At 49.9% G+C, this 15,638-nt stretch overlaps 5 protein-coding genes and 1 non-coding gene across 6 annotated transcripts in view; 3 read left to right on the top strand and 3 right to left on the bottom strand.

The window, feature by feature from the left end:
• The window catches only part of Ints5 (integrator complex subunit 5), a 5,761-nt gene extending 4,864 nt beyond the window's left edge, over positions 1-897 (bottom strand). Inside the window, exon 1 of the mRNA XM_033756574.1 lies at positions 892-897. Coding sequence (XP_033612465.1) covers positions 892-897 — 6 coding nt within the window. The remainder of the gene's footprint in view (positions 1-891) is intronic.
• A 5,438-nt stretch (positions 898-6,335) lies between these two features.
• CUNH11orf98 (chromosome unknown C11orf98 homolog) lies at positions 6,336-8,122 on the bottom strand. The gene is made up of 4 exons (XM_010632985.3): positions 8,051-8,122; positions 7,856-7,974; positions 6,754-6,851; positions 6,336-6,676 (listed from the first exon to the last, which is right to left on the bottom strand). Exons 1-4 carry the CDS (start codon positions 8,087-8,089, stop codon positions 6,567-6,569), a joined length of 366 nt encoding a protein of 121 aa, XP_010631287.2. The 5' UTR covers positions 8,090-8,122; the 3' UTR covers positions 6,336-6,566.
• On the top strand, positions 7,972-10,059 carry Cskmt (citrate synthase lysine methyltransferase). Its single transcript, XM_010632986.2, has 3 exons — positions 7,972-8,276; positions 8,529-8,801; positions 8,969-10,059. Exons 2-3 carry the CDS (start codon positions 8,738-8,740, stop codon positions 9,622-9,624), a joined length of 720 nt encoding a protein of 239 aa, XP_010631288.1. The 5' UTR covers positions 7,972-8,276; positions 8,529-8,737; the 3' UTR covers positions 9,625-10,059.
• On the top strand, positions 8,332-8,482 carry LOC117283552. The gene has a single exon (XR_004514593.1). It is a non-coding gene; the product is annotated as a small nucleolar RNA SNORA57 (small nucleolar RNA).
• Positions 10,060-11,503: 1,444 nt separating the features above from the next.
• LOC104868279 (ubiquinol-cytochrome-c reductase complex assembly factor 3) lies at positions 11,504-13,250 on the top strand. The gene is made up of 3 exons (XM_010632983.3): positions 11,504-11,750; positions 11,825-11,970; positions 12,146-13,250. The coding sequence occupies exons 1-3, from the start codon at positions 11,631-11,633 to the stop codon at positions 12,237-12,239; spliced, it is 360 nt and encodes a 119-aa protein (XP_010631285.1). The 5' UTR covers positions 11,504-11,630; the 3' UTR covers positions 12,240-13,250.
• On the bottom strand, positions 13,146-15,637 carry Ubxn1 (UBX domain protein 1; the record flags this gene model as incomplete). The annotated part of the gene is made up of 8 exons (XM_033756573.1): positions 13,146-13,277; positions 13,405-13,597; positions 14,259-14,372; positions 14,502-14,553; positions 14,648-14,839; positions 15,292-15,361; positions 15,446-15,546; positions 15,609-15,637. Coding segments are annotated over 8 exons (801 nt in total), but the record flags the coding sequence as incomplete, so codon positions are not given.
• Position 15,638: the final 1 nt, after the last annotated feature.

Genomic DNA, 15,638 nt, shown 5'->3' with positions numbered 1-15,638 from the left:
GCGGGCGGCGCATGCGCGCTCGGGAGAGGAGCAGGAAGCCGAGCCCGGCCTCTCTGCAAAATTGGTCCGGCCACGCCGGTGACCCCGGCAGCTTGGTTCCGAGCCGGTCCACCTCCCCGCTGTGCACCGGTTAACAGCGTGCTGAATCTCGCTGGCCCGCGCACGACAGACCTTGGCTTTTGACCTGGCGCCAGAAAAACAGATACGTGAGCTTTGAGAAGATGAAGCCTGGGGCTGAGGAGTTGGCTCAACTGGACAGCGCTGGCTACTATGCGCGGGGTCCTGGGTTAGCGCCTGGCCTGCAGAATATGCAGCGGGCCGGGGATTTAGCTCAGTGGTTCCGCCGCCTGCTTTGCAAGCGTAAGGACCCAAATTCCATCCCCAGTACCAAAAACAAAAAACAAGACTAAACTAAATAAATATGGGGCTGGGGATTCAGCTCAATGGTGCCACCGCCTGCCTCACAAGCACAAGGTCCTGAGTTGTATCCCCTATACCAAAAACAAAACAAAACCATAAGTAAACAATTAATAAATAAATAATAAAGGAATGGAGATATAGCTCAATGTCAAGACCCTGTGTTCAACCACCAGTACTACAAAAAAAAAAAAAAAAATTTTTTTTGAGACAGGGTCTCACTATGTAGTTGAGACTGACCTGGAACTCACTACGTAGCCCAGGCTGGTCTTGAACTCACAGTGATCCTCCTGCCTCATCTTCCCGAGTGCTGGGATTACAAGCATGCGCCACCATGCCCAGCTCCACAAAATTAATTTGAAAAAAAATTTTTTGAGACAGGGTCTCACTATGTAGTTCAGGCTGGCCTTGAACTATGTAATCCAGGATAGTCTCAAAATCATGGCAATCCTCCTGCCTCAGCCTCCCAAGTACTGGCATTACACGTGTAAATTTTTTTAAATAACAAAAAGAAAAATGGAAAGAGAGGGAGGCCAAAACAAATTGGGGTAGACAGGTTTAAGGGCTCCTACTAGAAGGAGGCAAGCACAGCCTTCTCTCAGACTTAATGTTAAGCTTTGCTGTCCCCCAGCCTCCCAGCATGTAGCACAGGTTGGCCTCAAATTCACAGCAATCCTCTCTCCTGCCTTAGTCTTCCAAGAAAATAAGATCTTTGGCAATAGAGACTTCACCTTTTTTCTTGACGGTACTGGGGATCAAATCCAGAGCATCTTACCTGCTAGATAGATACTCTACTACTAAGCTACATTCCCAGACCACATCTATTTGTGGGGGGCACTGGAGCTTGAACTCGAGACCTCACACTTGGCAAGCGGTGGAATCACTGAGCTAAATCCCCGGCCCCCCCAGGCTACATCTTTTAAAAGCAATAATCTCTGGGTGTGGGGTATAGCTGCTTAGTGGTAAAGTACTTGCCTAGCATGTGTGAAGCTCTGATTTCATGCTTGACACAGAAAAGAAAGAAGAGGAGGAGGAGGAAGAGCAGTGGCAGCTATAGCCTTATCACCTACAATAGTGTCATTAATGTTTTGGTTTGGTTTGATTTTGCTGAGTGCAAGATTAAACCACTGGGCTACATCCCCAACCTGTTTTTATTTTTATTTTATTTATTTATGGTATTGGGATTGAACTTGGGACTTTTTGTTTGCAAGACAGGTAGCTACAGCACTGAGCTAAATCCCTGGCCCTTTATTTTTATTTTGACATGGGGTCTCACTAAATTACAAAATTGTCAGATTTCCCAGGAGGGGCGCATTGTTTCAATCCCGCCTCAGTCTTCCAGGGATTACAGGCGTATGTCCACATTCCTGCTATTAATATGTTCTTGATAAACATTTATTGAATGAAACAAAGGAAAAGTAGGTTAGCATGGGTTCCTACTTTAGTGAAAATGGAAATAAAGACTAAAGCACAAGTCTGTAGGGGGTGGGAAGTTGTAATTAAACATAAGAGAAAATAAAGAGGAGCAAATCTCTCAAAGATCAAGCTGGTCCTGCCAAGGTACAGTGGCTCAAGCCTGTAATTCCAGCACTTGGGCGGCTGAGGCAGGAGGATTGCTGCAAGTTCAAGGCCAGCCTGAATGACACAGCAAGACCCTGTCTGAAAAGTAAAAGTAACAGATCAAGCTGGTCTGCAAACAAGGAACAAAAGAATGAATATGGGAGAGACCCACCTTTTGTAGCTGCAGACTGGACACCCAAAGGCAGAGGCCAGTTCTTACACAGCAGCTGAGGAAGTCCAGGCCTTTGGACTTTTCTGCCCTTCTTTGTTCTTTTTTTCCCAGTCCTGGTTTCGTAGTTCAGCTTGGGTCCTTGTGAATGGGTAATTTGGTCCACATGGGAGGAACTCTCATGGCCCAGAGGATGAGCTGTCTTGTAAGGCTCCACTGGCATCCAGAACAACAGGGACTCCAACGTGGTGGGAAGTCCCTGTAAATCCCTCTTACTGGCACCCTAGGTTGTGAGGAGTGACAGACAGGCTGGGTGGTGTTGGAGCTGCTAAACCTTGTTTTGCCAGCCTTCAGACAGACACGGCCTCAGCGACTGAGCTGCCTCTAACCAGGGCAGAGGTAGACTCGACCCACAGTCCCACAAAGTAAAGGCCAAGTTTCTTTGTGTTGTTTTATTGGTGCATTTTATTATTTATTTATTTATTTTGAGACAAAGTTTTGCTACTAGTTCAGGCTAGACTTGAACTCACTATGTATGTAGCCCAGGCTGGCCTCAAACTCATGGTGATCCTCCTGCCTTGGCCTCCAAGTCTGGGATTACTGGTATGTACCACCACGCCTGGGCTGGTACATTTTTAGATGTACAAAACAACATTCATCATAGGGAATCTGTACCTGTACATATCTTTTTTCCCTCCCCTCCCCTCCCTCCAACACCCCTAAAGGTCAAGTTTTGTACTCTTTTATCTATTTTGGGGATTTTTATTTATTTATTTTTTTGTACAGGGGATTGAACTCAGGACCTAACACTTCGAAGGCAGGCAGCAACACCACTAAGGTAAATCCCTGGCTCTATTTTGGGTGTGTTTTTGTTTTTTGGTAACAGATCAAATTCAGGAGCTTGCACTTGTGAGGCAGGCACTGACACCGAGCTACATCCCAGCCCTATTTTGGATTTTTATTTATTTTTTGGTATTGGAGATCGAACTCCAACCCTTATGCTTGCAAGGCAGGCACTGGCACCACCAAGCTACATCCCCAGCCCTATTTGGGGTTTTTAAGACAGGGTCTCGCTATATAGTTCAAACTAGCCTTGAGTTCATTATGTAGCCCAGGGTGACTTGTAACTCCCAGCAACGCTCCTGCCTCATCTTCTAAGTACTGGGATTATAGATATGCACCAGCACTCCCTGCTTTGTGCTACTTTAGTTCAATATTCTGCACCTGTTGGCCCAAGTAGTTCTGGTAAAAACTACTTTGCTTGCTGGGAGGGGGGTGTGCTTTTTTTGTTAAGGTCTTGCTGTATAGTTCAGGTTGGCCTTGAACTCAAGGCGATCCTACTACCTCAGTCTCCCAAGTGCTGGGCTACACCTGACTCCAGAAGAAAACCTTTTAAAACCCTCTCTGCCTCAGAAGAAAGCACAAATGATGCTTCTGAGTGACAGGCTGAGGGCTCGTGAATCTGTCCTGTCCTGTGACTGGGTCATGCCTTGGTCAGCAAGCTCTGTGTTAACCAGAGGGCTCGCCCAGGTAGTGTCAGCTGGAAGAGCACCAGATGGTAAGCACTGAATATGCTCGCTTGCTCGTTCATTCAGTCCTCTTCCTCTCTCCTTTCTTCTGAGACAGGGTCTCACTATATAGTACTGGCTAGCCTCCTAGTCACATCCTCCTCCCTCAGCTTTAGTGCTGGGCATATAGGTGTGCCATCATGCCCAGCAGAATATGCTTTTTCTTTGGTATGGGGGCGTGAACTCAGGACCTTGTGCTTACAAGGCAGGTGGCAGAACCACTACCTGAATATGCTTTTTAAGAGGTCATGCTTGGCTGGGATTTAGCTCAGTGGCACTGAACCTGCCTTGCAAGCACAGGATCCTGAGTTTGATCCCCAGTACCCACCAAAAAGATTGTGCTTGAAGGGCTAAGAGATTATTATTTGTGACTCCTTGTTCCTGTTTTAGAAGTTCAATCACTTATATCCTTAATGGCTACTCACAAGCACTAATTCTAGGAGAGTAGACACCAAGCACAATTTCTGGCTGCGCGTGAAGGCATAAACATGTAGTCCCAGCTACTCTAAGGCTGAGGCAGGAAGATCACTTCATCCTTGACTAGAGCGGGACCTGGTCTCACGGTTTCCAAGGCTGGCCTCCAACTGCCACTTTTTCCTGCCTCAGCCTCCCCAGTGCTGGGGTTACAGATGTGCACTAACACTCTTAAGTAATTTTTTTTTTAGTACTGAAGACTGAATCCAAATCCAAATCTACTGGGCTCCATTCCCAGCCTTTTTTTTTCCCCCTCTTGAAAAAGGGTCTCAGTAAATTGCACCAGGTTGGGCTCAAACTTGTGATGTCTCCCTCCCAGTGCTGGATCACAGGCATGTGAGGTGAACCTGGTTATTATCTTACTCTCACTCATAAAGTTCACAATGAATCATTTTGGAGTTAGAAAGACTTGGATGTCTTTGACACTGATTAGCAATATAAGCCTGTGCTTGTGGCCTGGATGCTTGGAGATAGGGCCCTCACCTGTGAAATAAGACGTCTCCATCTCACAGGCTGTGAAGAACACTTGAGATGGTTTACATAAAGGGCTTGGAATGATGTTAAGACACAGAAACTACTCTTTTGAAGGACCCGAGAGAAGCTGTTTAAAGCCAAGTCTATCATTTCCTAGCTGGTGTCCATGGACAAGTTTTCTGGATCTTGTCTCCACATCTGTGCATTAAGGACAGTGATGAATTTTATGTCTGTGCGGTTGAGACAAACAAGTAACACACAAAACCACAGGGCAGTATTTGGTGAAGAGTATAGCTCACACATAGAAGTTGTCTATTGTGCGTGCCTCCTTGGGAAGGTGGGAGGGAAAAATCAAGAGAAGCACCGCAAAACTACTTAGATGTGTATGGCCATAGAAATTTTAAATTGGAGAAGGGGATAAGTCAGGTGTGGTGATGTGAGTCTGTAATCTGAGCACTTGACTGAGACAGGATTGTTGAATTAAGGTCAGCCTGGGCTACAAAGTAAAACCATGTCTCACAGAAAAATAATTTTTAAAAAAGGGCTAAAGATGTACCTCATTATGAAGGCCCTGGGTTCAATCCCCAAAATCAGAAAACAAAATTTTGCTTTCCATTTTATACTAAAATTCAAATTCCCTACAGGCCCTAAATTAAAAAATTTTTTTTAAAATTCATGCTGACCTCAAACACATGGGGATCCTTCTGCCTCGGCCTCCTAAGTGCTACAATTGCAGGAGCTTATTACCAAGCCCAGTTCAAAAAGTTTTGAAAGTTAAAACGGGAAGTATGGGCGCTGAGGTGTAGCTCAGTGGTAGAACACTTGTCTAGAATGCTTTAGGTCCTGGTTACCACCAGGGTAGAAACTTTGTCTGTTTTTAACTAATTAATTTAGAGACAGGGTCTCACTATGTAATTGAGCCTGACCTGGAACTATGCAGGCTGGTTTCGAACTTGCAGCGATCCTTCTGCCTCAGCCCGAGTGCTGGGATTACAGGCATGCACCACCATGCCCGGCTGCCTTTTTTGTTTTTTGTTTGGTTTTTTTGAGACAGGGTCTCACTATGTAGAGACTGACCTGGAACTCACTATGTAGCCCAGGCTGGTCTCAAACTCAGTGATCCTCCTACCTCAGCCTCCCGAGTGCTGGGATTACAGGTGTGTGCCACCACACCCAGCTTGCCTCTTCTTTTGGTACCAGGGATGGAACTTGGGTCCTTGCACTTATGAGGCAAGTGGCAGAACCACTGATCTAAATCCCCGACCCTAAAATTGGTCTTTACTGTATTCAAAATATAATACAGCAAACCACGATAAGCGTGAGAAAACAATTACTTGGCCATCCTGGTTACACAGGGACAGTACAGGACTGGTTTGTATCAGGGTACTAACCCTGTTTCGCTACAATAATCTCTACTTTTGTCAGAAACAGCAACTGGGGAGAACAGGCTGCCAGAGATGCTGGCTTCTTATTGCCTCTGCTAAGCAGGCTGTAAGGGTCTGGATTCTCCATCCACTGTCAGACTCTCTTCATGGCCCACCCCATTCCTACATTTAATCTCACACAGGTCATAGCTCTTGGGTTTAAACAGGATCTCCCCATGCAGTTCAAGCTGGCCTTAAATTCTCGGCATTCTTTCTGCCTCAGCCTCCCAAGTGCTAGGATGACAGATATACTGGTTCTTAGCCTTTATTACAAATGTAGTTGAGTGCTCCAGAGGTCTCTCTGCAATCTTGCTTCTGTGCCCTCTTCCAACCCACACCCCCACCAACTGAGGTCTCACAGCCTTTACAGAGAGAGAATCTGGGGAAAGTGAAGGAGGGAATGCTCTCTCCAAAGTCCTCTGAAACAATCACCAAAACTTCCAGCTGTAAGTGAAAATGTTCCAGTGGAAGAAGTAAAAACTAGCTCTCATCCTCTAGGTCCTCCATGTCAACATCCTGGGAAACTTTCATCTTCTTCTGTCGCTTTGGCTGTGGCTCATTAGTCCTGGCTGGCTTTGAGGGTGCTTCCACTGAGCAGAAGAAAGAGGAGGCGTTGAAGAACCCAACACCCCCAGGCTCCCTGTCCATGAGTCTCGCCCAGCCTCACCTTCCATGGCTGCCTTCTCCTTCTGGGCCAGCCGAATCTGCTGCAGGAGCTTCCTGCGTTTCTTCCCGGACAAAGTGATGTTAGCCCGGGAGCTGGACCTGAAGTTCAGGAGGAGCAACTTGAAACCACCCGGGGTACCAAGTGATCCTGGCTACTCCTCCAGTCTTTGGTTCAAGTCACTGCAGCTGAAAACAGTGTGGGCTCTCAGGATATAACGTGACTCAAAATGTTCAATACAGTAAGTACCTCAGTAACAGGAGTGTTTCTTAATTCAAGGGATCAAGGATTAAAAGTACTTAACATTGGGGCTGGGGATTTAGCTCAGAGGTTCTGCTGCCTGCCTTGCAAGTGCAAGGACCCGAGTTCAATCCCCAGTACCAAAAAAAAAAAAGTACTTAACATTAAATGTTAGTAGCTCTGTGCTGCCGCCACCTCTCAAGCACAAGGACCCGAGTTCGATTCCCAATCCCCCCCACAAAAAAAACCTCAGATGTTTATAAAAAGGCAATAAAAGAATGTAAAAGTAGTTCACGGGAGGACACACAGGGACCTTAAAACCTGAGTGCAAAATTCTATACAAACTTTGGTAAAATTCACCGAGTTCTACACATTAGGCGTGCACTTTTCCATACATAAAAATACTTTACTTAACAACTACAAATGAAACCGGGTATGTTGGCACTCCCCGGTAAATTCCAGCACTGTGAGAGCCTGAAAAAGGAAAATCTCATATTCAAGCCAGGCCTTGGCATCTTGGCGAGACCCTTTCTCGAAATTAAAATTAAGAATTAGGAGCCGGGCGTGGTGACGCACACCTGTAATCCCAGCACTTAGGAGACTGAAGCAGGAGGATCGCTGTGAGTTCAAAATCAGCCTGGGCTACACAGTGAGTTCCAGATCAGTCTCAACTACATAATGAGACCCTGTCTCAAAAAACAAACAAACAAAAAAAAATTAGAGGGTGCAGCTCCGTGTGAAGGTTCAACCTCAGCACGGGGAATTACCCCAAGTGTATGTGAAGACCAGGCGGCTGGGAGGGCGGTTCCCGGGTTCAACCCGCTAGGACACCGACGACCCCGCCCCGCGCCCGGCCTCGACTCACGCGCGCTTGCGCAGGTGGTGCCGTGTGGTCAACTCTGCGTCCACCGCGGCTCCGACCACCCTGCACCGCCGCGACCGTCCCAGCACCCGCCGGCGCTTGAACAGCTTCCTCTTCAGCTCCTGTGGGGAGGGAGAAAGCGAGTGAAGGCGCAGCCCGCTACCCCGGGAGCCAGTCCCTCGCGGCCCCCACAGTCACCGTGCGCGGCCGGTTGATCCTTCCTCCTGCACCCGCCATAGCCGCTCCGGACGCTCCCCAGTGCCGCACTTCCGCCTCACGTGGGTTTGCACTTCCGTCCAGTTCTTGCGCATGCCCCGCCCCCATCCTCTGTCGACCAATCCCGGCGGGGGGGGAACGGCGATGGGGCTATATAAAGCATCCGTGCAGTCGGTTACCGACCTTTCCGAGTGCAGCGTCTGGATAGGTAAGTGTGGGTGCTTCTCGGGTTTGGGAGGTCGTGCTGCATCTGTGGCTGCGACCCTCCGTTTCTTGGCGGAGAGTGGGTGCGTGGTCCCGCTCCCCGTTATGTACGGAGGCAAAAGAAGGGGCGCTGGTCCCCCCCCCGGCGTCATGTCTTCGGTGCTGGCGGTGCCCTGTCTGCCGGTTCTATCCTCTAGCGCCGGGACACTTTCGAGTGAGGCCCAGGGCCGGTCGCTCACGCCTTCTTTGCTTTCAGGTCCGTGGACGCCATCCTCGGAGCTGGCATCTGTTGAATTCCCTTCAGTTGTCCAATAAACATTGCTGGTGCCAGAATCTGGGTCTGCTTTTGTATTTCCGAGGCGGCAGGATTCGGGTGACTGTACGCGCTTGTTATCTTCGCGGAATTTTTGTAGATCTTTCCTGGACATAAGGCCCTGTGGGGTGCGGCGACTTTGGGGACCTCCGATGGCTGCGCTGCGCCGGACGTTGCGCGTGCCGCCCCTTCTGGCCAGGGCGCGCACCTCGGCGGGTACGGAGCGTAGGTGGTAGGTCGGCAGGGCGGGCTCTTAACAACCGTTGGACTTTAAGCCCCTGAAGCCTGGCGCTTAAAGCCGCGGGTGTGTGTCCAACGTTTTTGCATCTTTTAGACAAAATCTCCACTGGGTGACTCGTATCCTCCTCTCCCCGTGTCCGCAGGTTTTCTGGTCACTAGTTGCCTGGCCGACCGCTACCTCTGGGACCGGCTGCATGCTCAGCCACGTCGGGGGAGTGTACCCACCTTTGACTGGTTCTTTGGCTATGAGGAAATACAGGGACTCCTCCTCCCGCTCTTGCAGGAAGGCCATGCTACCTGTCCACTCAGAGTGCTGGACGTGGGATGTGGAACTTCAGGCCTGTGCACCGGCCTCTACACCCAGTCACCACATCCAGTGGACGTGCTAGGCGTGGACTTCTCTCCCGTGGCAATAGCTCACATGAACAGCCTCCTGAAAGGGGGCCAAGGCCAGATCTCCCTGTCACCAGGACACCCTGCCTCCCGCCTCCAATTCAGGAAAGCTAATGTCCAGAAACTGGGACCTGTGACTCCCTCAGGCTCCTTCCAGCTCCTTCTGGACAAGGGCACCTGGGATGCTGTGGCCCGGGGTGGGCTTCCTGGGGCTCACCAGATGCTGTTGGAGTGCCTTAGGGTCCTGAGCCCCCAGGGGACCCTCATCCAGTTCTCTGATGAGGACCCAGATGTGAGGTTACCCTGTCTGGAACAAACATGTCGTGGCTGCACCGTGACTGTGCAGGAGTTAGGGCCTTTTGGGGGTATTACCTACTTTGCTTATTTGGTTAAAAGTACTCATTAAAACACCCGAGTCCAGGGCCAGGGTAGGAGACAGGAAGGGCATTGGGATTAGAGCCCTGAGTGAAGAGCCGTGACGATGGATTTGAGATTATCTGACTCTTTACTTACTGGTTTTCCAAGCTGACTTGCCCATTTGTATCTTTTATAAATTTGCATGTGGTGTTTACTATCTGCCAGGAACTCTTATAAAAATATTTACATATAAACTCAGGCATTTACTCTTATAGGGCACATTTTCCAATGCAGAAACATGTAAAATGATTTGCCTAGTCACACAATTAGGTAATATTTGCTCCAAAATAAAATTTGATAGGTTACACAAATCCAGAATTTTTATGGTTAGATTAGAAACCAAATAAAGGCAGTATTGGTGGTGAAGCCTGTAATCCCACCTACTCAGGAGGCTGAGGCAGGAAGGTTGCAAATCAAAGCCAGATGGGGCACTTTTTTTTTTTTTTTATTCTGAATCCTTGTGCTTGCAAGGCAGGTGGCAGCACCAAGGAGCTAAATCCCCAGCCCCAGACTGGGCACTTTTGTTTTGTTTTAGTTTAGTGTTTTTGTTTGTATTTGTTTTGAGACAGGGTCTCAGTAGGTAGTCCAGGCTAGGCCTTGGACTCACTATAGCCCAGGTTGGCCTCAAACTCAGCAATCCTACATTGATAGGTGTGCCATTGGGCCCATCTCAGTCTGGGAAATTCAGACCTGTCTCAAAAACAAAATGGGCTGGGGTGTAACTGTGGAGCCCAACCTCCAGTAGGGTGTGGGTGAGTTTCACAAAGGCAAGGATAAGAAGCGAGAAAAGTGACAGGCCTCTTGTGAGGCAAAGAGCAATACTGGTTTGAGACCTGACTGAGCTAAAGTGACTTCATGCTGGCCTGCTAATAGCCCCAGAGACTGTTTCCCCCTCCCCTTATCAAACCTCAGGGAAAACTGCTCAAACTGCAAAAACCTTCTTGAGCTAATTGCAAGCTTCGTTATCAAGCCTGCCCCGGAAACACGTGGTATGTTAAAGGTGACCATAAAACGCTACCTCTGTAAGATAAGTGTGTTAGAGATTCGATGCCACCATTTTGGGCCATGTTTCCATGTTCTTCCCACGTCCATACGCCTACCCTAAATTTCCTTTTCCCCAAGACCACGTCAGCATATAGAATTGAAACCTAAAGCTTCTGCAAGCTCCCTCCTTAAAAGGAAATGTGGCTTGCAATAGGTTACATGCTACAGATATGTGCTAGCCCAACCCCAAACCTATAAATAAGCCAACACTCTGTTCTCTCCAGAATCGTCTCCCATTGGACCTCTCGGTGTGTGTAGCCTAGTTGTTGAGCGTTGCTGTTCCCTTTCAAAGTGTAAAATGAGTAAATGTGTTTGAAGTTTCTCCCTCTTGCAGCTGTGAGAAAGCCCTGACCTGTGATTGAACCTCTTTGTTTAAAAACAAAAAAACAAAAACCTGTGCACAAACCTGTAACCGGGCTTCACTTCTCTTAGAGTGGAGTTCGCACGTGTGTAATAAAACCTCAGTTTTATCTGTGTCCGGGTACTTGGTGTTCTAACGCTGGCTAGGTGTAACACTGGTAGCTGCCCTAGGACTGCGGCTTTTGTTTCGGAGTAAAAGGAGCTGGGAGGAGTGGATGGATGTCCACGAAATTCTGTGTTGAACAAGCCTGAAGATGCTGGGGAAGCCAGAGCTCCGCCCAGGTAGAGTTTAAAGTGGGCAGCTATTGAGTCCACAGCCACCGTGAAGAAGCGCTCCCAGCCAGCGATCCTACCGCAGGTCTGGGGGCCGGGCCGTGGAGGCTCCACCCCATGCCCGGGCTTCCGGATGCCCTTCCGCTGCTGAACCATCGAGACGCCGGCGCGCTGGAACTCAGATTCCGTAGCTGGGCGGTCTGCAGCCTGGAGCGTCTCTATGACTCCCGTGCAGCCGCTCTAGCCCGCGCAGGGGGCGGTCGGAGCGGCTGCGCTAGGCAGCGGGAGGTCCAACTCGTTGGCAGGGACGCGGCCTCCATGCGGGCCCTAAGGAAGGTGCTAATCACGGTCGCAGCGGTGGGCGCAGGGGCGGGCATAGGGTCCGCGCTGTTTGCCCTGGTGACCCCGGGGGAGCTGCAGAAGCAGGCGATGCTGAAGGTAGGCGGCTGTGCGAGGCGGGCAGGGCGACGTGCGGCGTGCCGGGCGGAAGCGAGACCTAGCTGTCCTTGTAGGAGATCCCCGAGCAGCACCCGCATCACAGGGACGAGAAAGCATACACCCAGAGACTCGTGATGGCCACGCTGCAGGAGGCCGCGGCCACACAGGAGAACGTGGCGTGGAGGAAGAACTGGCAGGAAGGCGGAGGCAGCGGCACCAAGTGAGAGCACACGCGCCCAGCGGGGAACGCGGGATGCTGCCCGGGCCAGCAGAGAGCCCGCAACTCAGAAACCCCTTACCCCCACCCGTAATAACCCTGCGTCGTGCAACCCCAAATCTCCATAGGCTCAGCAACCACATTCTCAAAACGTTTTCAAACGGTGTGTTTTCTTTAGGGGAACTACGCGATGCTCAATTTTTCTTTCAGGAGGATTGAACCCAGGGCCCTCGCCCTTACTACATCCCCAGCAGCCCCACTCCATTTTTTAAATTTTGAGACAGGATCAAACTCTCCAGTAAACTCATCAGTGTACACCTGTATAGTGTTAGGTTGAGGGACATGTAGCACCTAAGGAGCAATGCCTTTTATGGCCACTAGTGTGACATTGGTGAAAAGAACTGTCTAAAGATCTGGTTCAACTCTTTCCTGCATGTTAGGAGTTTCGGTTGAGGTGGTGCACACCTGTGATTCCAGCACTCAGCAGGCTGAGCCAAGAGGATCGCTGAGTTTGAGGCCAGCCCAGGCTACATAGGAAGGCCCTGTTCAAAAAAACATAAAGGGGGCTGGGGATTTAGCTCAGTGGTGTTGCTGCCTGCCTTGCAATTGGAAGGTCCCAAGTCAGTACCCGGTACCAAAAACAAAAACCATAAAGGGCAGTGCCTGGGCTCAGTAAATGTGGGCTGTTACCCCTGTGCTCCCCCAAGGTTTTTACTATTAGTTTCCAGCCCCTCACTCCACCCTCACTGGGCATGGAACCCAAGGGCTCTCTAGCACTGAGCTATATCCCCAACCCTTTTTATTTGGAGATAGGGTCTAAGTTGCTAGGCTGGGCTTCAACTTTATTCAGTTTGAACCTTGGCCCAGCCTCTGGCTTACTAAGCACATGGGTTCTCACTGAACAACACCCTCAGCCCATGTATTTCATCCCCTGTGGAGCCTAAGCATGACGAAGAAAGGTTGTATTGATTAAAGCCAGAACACTACTCTGTTAGAAACTAGGGCTGGGAGGTAGCTCAGTGGCACCACACCTGCCTCACAAGCAAGTTCCTGAGTTCCATCCCTGGTCCCAGCCCCCCAAAAAGAAATTAAATCCAGGCAAGAATATATAAGGCCAACACCTTCCCTTTCTCATTAACTTATACCCTGCCCAGCTATTCAGGAAGGAGCCCGGCATGTACAGAACACAGTCCATTTATTAAGAGGAAGATGTCAGTGCCTTAACAAAGATGTAGGTCAAGGATGGTGGGATAAGGTTCTTCAGCTGGGACATTTCTTGGCCACAATGAGTACAGCAGAAGGCACAAGTCCTGAGGATCAATTGAAAAAAACAAGCATGAAACACAAGGACACCTGCTTTCTTCTCCCCAAATAGCAGCTTCACACCGGCTCCACCACCTCCCGTCAGGAGGCACATTCCCATTCCCCATGCCATACCCAGCTCCTGCAGGGGCCGCTCCATGTCAGCCTCAGAGAAGGCCCGTCTGGGGAAGCCACTGAGCAGCTGCACAGGGTCCTGGGTTCCTCCGGGCTCTCCCCCACGGTGTAGCTCCACGTACAGCCTCACAGCCGCCAGCTGTTCCCGGGCTTGGAACGTCTGGGTCAGTGAGGTCCCATCTGGCAGCCTGACCTGGAGAAGAAGGGAGACAGATGCCCAGAACTGTAAGCATCGAAACTGGCCAACAGACACGTGGCTAAAGCTGCCCTTCCTCTCAGACTGAGTTAACCTAACTATTTAAAGCTCATAATAAACTTAATGAATAAAGGGTAATGAACAACCACTCATGCTCTACTTTCCTAAGTGTGAAGGGTCTCTGCGCCCTCATTTATTTTTATTTTTTTGGTACAGGAGATCAAACTCGGTCCTTGTGAGACAGGCAGTGGCACCACTGAGTTAAATCCCCAGCCCTCCTTCATCATTTAATTGAATAATGACACAAGGTGATATACAAATACCAAAATCAACTAGGCATGGTGGTATGTACTTGTAATCCCAGTATTCAAGAGGCTGAGGCAGGAGGATCACCATGAGTTAGAGGCCAGCCTGAATTATGTAGGGAGACATCTCAAAAAACTTAATGAACCAAGAGTGACACAGAAGTATGGATTTAAACACATCTGTGGCAGGGGAATTTGATCTCTTCCCTAAGTAGGAGGTAAGGTTTCAAGTAATTTACAAAGAAGGGAGGAGAAATTTGGCAACCAGAGCATGACTGCAAAATTTTCTGAGCTGGATACCTTATAGGCCACAAAGGAGTTTCAGGAGCAAGACAAGAAACTAGTGTCAATACCTGGATGCGACACTGGTCATACTCCCGCTTGGTGGGAGGCTCCTGGCTGGGAGAAGGAACAGGACCTGGCTCTGTTGCTGGCAGGGATGGCTGACAACTCATACTACCACCGTACTGGAGAACAAAGTATAAAACAAAGTAATACTTAGGGAGAGACTGACACACAAGCCCATGCTTTCCCTGTAAGGCTGGGAGAGGTGATTAACGCAGCTACTCTTTTATACAGTCTTCCCAGTCACCCACCTTCTTAGCTCTCTCTGCTTTGTCCCTTTCTATCTTTTCTCGAACCCTCTGTCTGGAATGCAGACCAGGAGAAAATAGGTCAGATGAGGACATAGCAAATCTCGATCACTTTCTCAGCTACTGACCGTCGGGCCCAGCATGCAGACCTGGCTGCTAACTCTTCAGCCTTTTCCCTCCTCCGCTCCTCAGCGGCCCTTCGCATCTCATCTTCCTGAAGTTTCTGTCGAGCAGCTGTCAGCTCTTGCCCTTGTCTTCTGCGCTGCCTTTCTCGTTCCAAGGCCTCCCGCTCCTCCCTTTCTTCCCGTTCCCGCTGCTTCTGGGCCACCAGTTCCATCATCCTGTTTTGAAGAAAGTAAAGAGTTCAAGGGAAGTGGACGTGGAGTGGAAAAGCAAATTTACAATGGAAATGTGTTTGAAGATGAGAAACGACAGGGCTGGGGATTTAGCTCAGGGGCACCGCGCCTGCCTTGCAAGCCAGAGGTGCTGAGTTCAATGGGGGGGGCACACCAAGAGAAAACTGTGCTACATGTGTGCCTCAGTATTAAAGCACATGCGTAGCATGCCTGAGATGCTGAGTTTTAAAAATGAAAAAAAAAGCCAGGCATGGTAGTGCGCGCCTACAGTCTCGGCATTCTTGAAGCTGAGGCAAGAGGATTGCTTAGAAATCAAGGCAGCCTGAGCTGCACAGTGAGACGCTGCCTTAAAAATAAAAAAAAAAACGAAGGAAGTAAAGAGGCCAAGGTTCTCTCCAGACTCCGCAGGGGAGGGAGAAACCTGATCTTCACTTCACCTCTTGGTCTGTTCCTGTCGCTCCTCTTCGGTCAGGACGGGCCTCCTCTCTCCGGCAGCCGCCTCCGGTCCTGGAACGAGCGCCGGTGTCATGGTCCCTTCGGTCACCCTTAACCCTCTTGCCCACTCCTCCTCCTCCTCGCCGTCTCGCCGACCTTCCGGTCCCGGCTCCCGGCCCAGGGTGCTCCCGCACGGGCCCGGCAGCGGCGAAGGCGGCGGCTCGTCTGCCTCGGGGTCGTCCTCGTGCTCCATGAGCCTGCGGGGCAGGGAGTTAGCGCGTGGCAGAGCCCGTGCTCCCTCCCCCCGCTGTGCGCTCACCAGTCCATCGCGGCCTCGATGCCCTGGTTG

This window comes from Fukomys damarensis, unplaced genomic scaffold (genome assembly GCF_012274545.1).
Source record: "Fukomys damarensis isolate Sample0158 unplaced genomic scaffold, DMR_v1.0_HiC HiC_scaffold_27, whole genome shotgun sequence".
NCBI lineage: Eukaryota > Metazoa > Chordata > Mammalia > Rodentia > Bathyergidae > Fukomys > Fukomys damarensis.
This window is presented reverse-complemented; position numbering and strand designations above follow the sequence as displayed.